At 50.6% G+C, this 7,069-nt stretch overlaps 1 protein-coding gene across 2 annotated transcripts; it reads left to right on the top strand.

The window, feature by feature from the left end:
• The first annotated feature begins 317 nt into the window (after positions 1 to 317).
• On the top strand, positions 318 to 5,114 carry KLF4 (Kruppel like factor 4). 2 transcript variants are annotated; one of them, XM_032636151.1, is made up of 5 exons: positions 318 to 934; positions 1,047 to 1,167; positions 1,794 to 2,784; positions 2,875 to 3,039; positions 4,045 to 5,114. In XM_032636151.1, the coding sequence occupies exons 1-5, from the start codon at positions 930 to 932 to the stop codon at positions 4,218 to 4,220; spliced, it is 1,458 nt and encodes a 485-aa protein (XP_032492042.1). In that variant the 5' UTR covers positions 318 to 929; the 3' UTR covers positions 4,221 to 5,114. The 2 variants fall into 2 exon arrangements, with proteins under 2 accessions (XP_032492042.1, XP_032492041.1); XM_032636150.1 differs by having other exon boundaries at positions 439 to 934; positions 1,794 to 3,039.
• Positions 5,115 to 7,069: the final 1,955 nt, after the last annotated feature.

Genomic DNA, 7,069 nt, shown 5'->3' on the forward strand with positions numbered 1-7,069 from the left:
GCGCCCCGTACCCAGAGCCCCACGCCGGGCCTGCTGCCGCCACCGCCGCCGGCGTCAGCGCGGCTCCTGCCTGCCAGCTGCCGGGCTGGCGTCACAGACCGCTGGGCTCCGCCCGCGTCCCTCCCTCCTCCCCGCCCCCACGTGCGCCGAGTTTGTTTATTTAGCTGCCACGGCAACGCGCTGGGGGCTGCGGGAGGGAGGAGAGAAGAAAGGGAGGGGGCGGGGCCTGGCGGCGGGCCCCTGCACACAGCGGGTAGGAGGCGGGGGCGAGGGCGGGAGCCAAGAAGTTATAAGTAAGGAGCGCGCCGGCGGGCGCCGGCAGTTCCCCGGCCCGAGAGAACGAGCGCGGCTGCGGGCGCGCGGGGAGCAGAGGCGGTGGCGGGCGGCGGCGGCACCGGGAGCCGCCAAGTGCCCCTCCCCGCCCCTCCGGCCCCCCACCCAGCCACCCGCCCGCGGCCAGCGCCCATGGCCGCGAGCGCCCCGCGCAGCCCCCCGGACTCCGCGCCCCGCGCCGCCGCCCAGTCCGCAGATCCGCGCCACCGCGGCCAGTCTCACCTGGCGGCGCCGCCCGCCAGCTACTCCGGCCACAGCCCCAGCGCCCACGGCGATAGCCGCGGCGACCGCGACAGCGGTGGCGGACGCTGCTGAGTCGAAGAGAGCGCAACCCGGCCACCGGACCTACTTTTATTCGCCTTGCTGATTGTCTATCTTTATGAGTTTACAACTTTTCTAAGAACTTTTGTATACAAAGGAACTTTTTAAAAAGACATCTCCCTTTTATATTTAATCCAAAGAAGAAGGATCTCGGGCAGTTTGGGGTTTTTGGTTTTGGCTTCGTTTCTAAGTTCCTTTTTTCCCTCTTCGTTGACTTTGGGGTTCCGGTACCCCACTGCTTCAGACTCCCGAGGATCTTCTGGGGCCCAACATTAATGAGGTAGGTGCGGCGCGGGGCGCAGGGAGGGGTGAGGGCCGGTGGGACGCGCCAGAGTGGCAGTCGAGAGTGGCCCCTGACTCCTGCCCCTGTGTGCTCCCCACCCGGCCCGCAGGCAGCCACCTGGCGAGTCTGACATGGCTGTCAGCGACGCACTGCTCCCGTCCTTCTCCACGTTCGCGTCCGGCCCGGCGGGAAGGGAGAAGACACTGCGTCCAGCAGGTGCCCCGAATAACGTGAGTGTTGCTCCGGGCCTTTGGGATCCTCCGGTGGACTTCTGTGGGTGGGGTGGGGACGGGCGGAGCCCTGGGGTCACCGAGAGCCACCGCACGGGCTCCGCAGCCTTCCCGGGATGGCTTCCGCGCCCTTGTCTCAGCTGTACATGCGTGTGGTCCCGACGCTGTGGAGCCGCCGGGGGTGCACACCGGGTCCGCACATATCCCGGAGCGTGCAAGCGGCAGGGCGGGAGGTGTCTGTGTACCCAGACGCTGGCTGGGCCAGAGTGAGCTTGGCGCGTAGGCGTCCCCTTGGCGAGGGCGCACCGAGAGAGCCTCGGTGTCCCAATTCCGGGGCGGCGGGAGCGTCCCCAGGATCTGGCGGGGGAGGGACCCAGGCTGGCGAACCGCGGCGCTGGCTAACACGCAATCGGGCAGACACAACATAACATCCTCCATATCGACGCACCGCCTCTTCTCGGACCCGGGTGTGGGCCATGACTGCAGCGCTGGCACCCGTAGTCCCCGGGCGCTTCCTGCCTGCCCGGTCCCCGTGTCTAGGCGGTGTAGGCGCGGCGGGCCCACCACTACATTGGGTGGCAGTTAGGGACAGCACTGACGGTCTCTCTCGCGTCCTGTTCCCGCAGCGCTGGCGGGAGGAGCTCTCCCACATGAAGCGACTTCCCCCGGTGCTTCCCGGCCGCCCCTACGACCTGGCGGCGGCGACCGTGGCCACCGACCTGGAGAGTGGCGGAGTCGGCGCGGCTTGCGGCAGCAGCAACCCGGCTCTCTTATCCCGGAGGGAGACGGAGGAGTTCAATGATCTCCTGGACCTGGACTTTATCCTCTCCAACTCGCTGTCCCATCAGGAGTCAGTGGCCGCCACCGTGTCCTCGTCGGCATCAGCCTCATCCTCGTCCTCCCCGTCGAGCAGCGGTCCTGCCAGTGCGCCCTCCACCTGCAGTTTCAGCTATCCAATCCGGGCCGGGGGCGACCCGGGCGTGGCGCCGGGCAGCACGGGCGGCGGCCTCCTCTACGGCCGGGAGTCTGCACCCCCTCCGACAGCTCCCTTCAACCTGGCGGACATCAACGACGTGAGCCCCTCCGGCGGCTTCGTGGCCGAGCTCCTGCGGCCCGAATTGGACCCAGTGTACATTCCACCACAGCAGCCGCAGCTGCCAGGTGGCGGGCTGATGGGCAAGTTTGTGTTGAAGGCGTCGCTGAGTGCGCCTGGCAGCGAGTACGGCAGCCCGTCGGTCATCAGTGTTAGCAAAGGCAGCCCGGACGGCAGCCACCCGGTGGTGGTGGCGCCCTACAGCGGCGGGCCGCCGCGCATGTGCCCCAAGATCAAGCAAGAGGCTGTCTCTTCGTGTACCGTCGGTCGGTCCCTAGATGCCCACTTAGGCACTGGACCCCCTCTCAGCAATGGCCACCGGCCTCCTGCGCACGACTTTCCCTTGGGGCGGCAGCTCCCCAGCAGGACTACCCCGACCCTGGGTGCCGAGGAACTGCTGAGCAGCAGGGACTGTCATCCTGCCCTGCCGCTACCACCGGGCTTCCATCCCCACCCGGGGCCCAACTACCCTCCCTTCCTGCCCGACCAGTTGCAGCCGCAGGTCCCACCGCTCCATTACCAAGGTCAGTCCCAGGGATTCATAGTTGGGGCTGGGGAGCCCCGCCCCGGCAGGGCACACGGGATGACGCTGACCCCACCTTCTTCACCCCTAGAGCTCATGCCACCCGGTTCCTGCATGCCGGAGGAGCCCAAGCCAAAGAGGGGGAGAAGGTCGTGGCCCCGGAAAAGGACGGCCACTCACACATGTGATTACGCAGGCTGCGGCAAAACTTACACAAAGAGTTCTCATCTCAAGGCACACCTGCGAACCCACACAGGTAGGAGACCAGAAGCCGCGGAAAGGAGGGGGGCTGGTGTCCAGCCTCATCGGCTGACTACGGACACTCCTCAGGGCCTCCCTTGGGATGTGGGGCGCAGTCTATCTCCTCCATCTCCTGGATCACAGGAGAGAAAGCAAACCGGCGCCTACTATTTTGCTTAGGAGCCTTTTGCTGGGCGGATGGTATCAGTGCATGAAAATGCAGTTTTGTTAGGCCTTTGAAAGGCAGGGAGATTCCAGGCTGCATGTGGGCCTCTTCTAGCTTGAGCAAACCATTGCCCTTGTAATCAAGAAATTAGACTTGGCAGAAAAAAAAAAAAAAAAAAAGAAAAAGAAAAGAAATTATACTTTGCAGTGCAAAAGCATGGTATTTTCTTAAATCAGTTTTTTGTTTTCTAGGCTATTTTTATTGGCTTTTTTTCCTTTCCCAGTCTCACCCCTCCCCCTTTCTAGTCTTAACAATTAGGTTTTATTTAAATCCCAAGGACTTAATGGTTAGGCTTGCTGAGATTCTGGTTTAAGATTGTCACCGTAGAGAATTTGTTTGTGGATGTAAGTAGGTATATAAGGTCACTAAGGCACAGCAGTCATGAATAATGTCGGTACAGGAAAAGTAGCCTCCTGTCACTTTTTAGAACCAGTTATAGTGGGATAGGATATTACTGACTTGGACCAGGAGAGGCACTAGCAGCCATAATTTCTAAATTCACTTCCTCCACAGCGATATCTTAGCTCGAAAACGTTAGTCCAACAGAAGTATAGGTTTAAGTGGTCTTTGTTCTCTGTGATAAGCTATCTAACTTCCCCTAAAAAAAGAGAGAGAGAGCAAAAAATCCCTATATTCCTGCTTTACGATCTAAAATTTAATCTGGCCTTAAGAGGTATAAAGACCCTGGATCCTTTCGGAATGGGGTGCTTGGGGAGTTGGTTGAATGTTTGGCCTCTATGGCCAGTTCTTAATTCTTTAACAATCGCTTCCAGTGGCTTTATTTTCCTTTTCCAGGTGAGAAACCTTACCACTGTGACTGGGACGGCTGTGGGTGGAAGTTCGCCCGCTCAGATGAACTCACCAGGCACTACCGCAAACACACCGGGCACCGCCCCTTCCAGTGCCAGAAGTGCGACCGGGCATTTTCGAGGTCGGACCACCTCGCCTTACACATGAAGAGGCACTTTTAAATCCCCAAACAGTGGATATGACCCACACTGCCAGACAAGCATTCAGTATTTTTTACTTTTCACACTGTCTTCCCGGTGAGGGGAAGAACCCAGCTGGAAAGCACTACAATCATGGTCAAGTTCCCAACAAGTCAACTTGTGAATGGATAATCAGGAGACATGAGGAAACCAAATGACAAAGAACAGATGGGGTCTGTGACTGGATCTTCTATCATTCCAATTCTAAATCCAACTTGAATATATATTCCTGGACTTACAAAACGCCAAGGGGGTGACTGGAAGTTGTGGATATCAGGGTATAAATTAGATCCGTGAGTTGGGGGGGGAGGGGAAGACCAGAATCCCTTGAATTGTTTTGATGCAATATAAGCATAAAGATCACCTTGTATTCTCTTTGCCTTCTAAAAGCCATTATTACGATCTTAGAAGAAGAGGAAGAAATTCAGGTACAGAAAATGTGTTTTAATAGCCTAAACGATGGTGCTTGGTGAGTCTTGGTTCTAAAGGTACCAAATGAGGCCAAAGTTCTCAAACTGCTGCATACTTTGACAAGGAAAATCTTATTTTTGTCTTCCGATCTACATTTATGACCTAAGTCAGGTAAATACACCTGGTTTACTTTAACCTTTTTATGCAGACAGTCTGTTATGCACTGTGGTTTCAGATGTGCAATAATTTGTACAATGGTTTATTCCCAAGTATGCCTTAAGCAGAACAAATGTTTTTTTCTATATAGTTCCTTGCCTTAATAAATATGTAATATAAATTTAAGCAAACTTCTATTTTGTATATTTGTAAACTACAAAGAAAAAAATGAACATTTTGTGGAGTTTGTATTTTGCATACTCAAGGTGAGAATTAAGTTTTAAATAAACCTATAATATTTTATCTGAACACTGTTTTTGGTTTTTGTTTTTCCCCTTGAAAAGCACATAACAGAAATTGCAGTTTAAACCCACTGGGTAGGCATGTGAAAAGCACACCAAAAAGCCAACTTTATCTCGACAGATTAAAACAAGACTTTTTAAAGACTAAACCTTACCTGGTTCAGGTTCCTCTTTCAAATGTACTTTAAAAAGTGCATGAAAGCAGTTTCCCTACCTGTGAACTTCCAGGTAGAAACGGCTCAATAATTCTTCAGTTTGCTCAGTTTAATATAAGGGTAGTTATACACATTCACATTTTAAAAGATCTTTATGGTTTGTCTTTAAAATTAAATGAAAATATAAAAATCTCTCTTTCGAGGCCTGCCCTTGCACTCAGAACAATTTATGTAACAAAAGAACCTCCCCACAGTGGAAAACCCCAAAGAACATGGTTCCACAGTGCCCTCCTGAGGATTAAAGGATTCACTTATGCTTTGTGTAACAGATACATTACTTTTAGTTATAGCCCCCAAAGAGGGCAGAACCAAAGTTTCTTGACAGATTTTTAAAACTTCGTCAGTCCTCTGAAGATAAGCCAGCCCCATTGTTTCAGCTGACTGAAACTAAAGAGGCAAAAATGACTCAGTCACAAAACCAAGTGTAAAGTAAATTCAAGTAGATTTTAAATGGTGTTTTTGTAAGTTGGTAGCATATTTCTCAAATTATTAAGGCTTAAAACTTTGCGGTGGATACCCAAGAATCTGAAGTTCATTTGTGGCTGTCACAAAATGGAAAAAGCATTTGTGACACTTGTTGACACTATATTTGTAATGGTAATGTGGGTGACTAATTAACATTGTCAAGCAGACAGAAGCTGACTGACATTTTCTTTAGACTGCTTATTACCTATCCATTATACCTAGTGTTCAGAGGTGTGTTTGCACTGTGGGTACATTTTATAAATGGAATGAAAAACAGAAATTCATAAGAGGCTCATGGTGGATCAACATAAAGTATTTTCCTTGGCTTTTAAGAATCCAGCATGACTGGAAAACATGGCATGTGTCTTAGCTTAAAAGAAAACAGGTGCATCAATAGGATGGAATTTTATGTGGCCAAGAACATATTCAAAGCATATTTAATGACATGAAAAATGCTCATGGTATGTTAAGTGGAAAAAGCAGGATATAAGACTATAAACAGTATGATTCCAATCGTATAAGTTCAAATGTGTGTGTGCACTGAAGGAGAGAGAGAAGCAATCGAAAATTAAGAGAAAAGACTGGAAGGAAACACCAAAATATTAATACTGGTTTTCTCAGATTAAATTTTCTAGTTTCCAAATATTCTCAAGTAAGTGTCTATTTTAAATGGAGAAACGTTTTAAAAAGAGTACTGGCGCAATTAAAAGCTATTTATTTTAAAAAGCGCAATTAAAGCTATTTAAACAAAAAGCCTACATTCTAATACATTATTTTTGTATTAAATTGTGGTTCCTGCTCTTGGAATCCACCTTTCTCTTATACAGAGGTTTCCGGCACATAGTTTGTGTATGGAAAGTGTTTGTCAAAAAGTTCTACCATTTTCATATTCACTAAGTGCCTATCATCTCAGGTAGAAGAAACGTCATTCATAAAATATCAAGACATTTTTAAATGTTTTCAAATTTTTCTGATGTCATAGGGAAACATCACTTGCATTACCTTTTTCTAACCTGAATAAGAAAGCTTCAGTATCTAAAATGAGGAAGATTTTCCAAAAATGTAACAGGACAAAACTATTCAAGATGCACGAATAGCTAAATTATTTACTTTAGTACCTATCAGTTCTGAGCTCCTAGGTGTACTGTTATTACTGCATTACAGAGCCGTTTACAGTGTATAATAAAGAGTACCTAATAATTGAGACGCCTGCTTGTTACATTTTTCTCATGACGTTTAATTTTATATGTCCTAGATTTTAACTTGTGCGCACACACACACA

The sequence above is a fragment of the Phocoena sinus genome, chromosome 6 (genome assembly GCF_008692025.1).
Source record: "Phocoena sinus isolate mPhoSin1 chromosome 6, mPhoSin1.pri, whole genome shotgun sequence".
In the NCBI taxonomy this organism is placed as follows: Eukaryota; Metazoa; Chordata; class Mammalia; order Artiodactyla; family Phocoenidae; genus Phocoena; species Phocoena sinus.

Bases quoted from the DNA above. Each gene is read 5' to 3' on its own strand.
- KLF4 (XM_032636150.1), top strand. The intron at 1,168-1,793 runs GTGAGTGTTGCT...CTGTTCCCGCAG, and splicing joins CAGCAGGTGCCCCGAATAAC to CGCTGGCGGGAGGAGCTCTC. The intron at 3,040-4,044 runs GTAGGAGACCAG...TTCCTTTTCCAG, and splicing joins ACACCTGCGAACCCACACAG to GTGAGAAACCTTACCACTGT.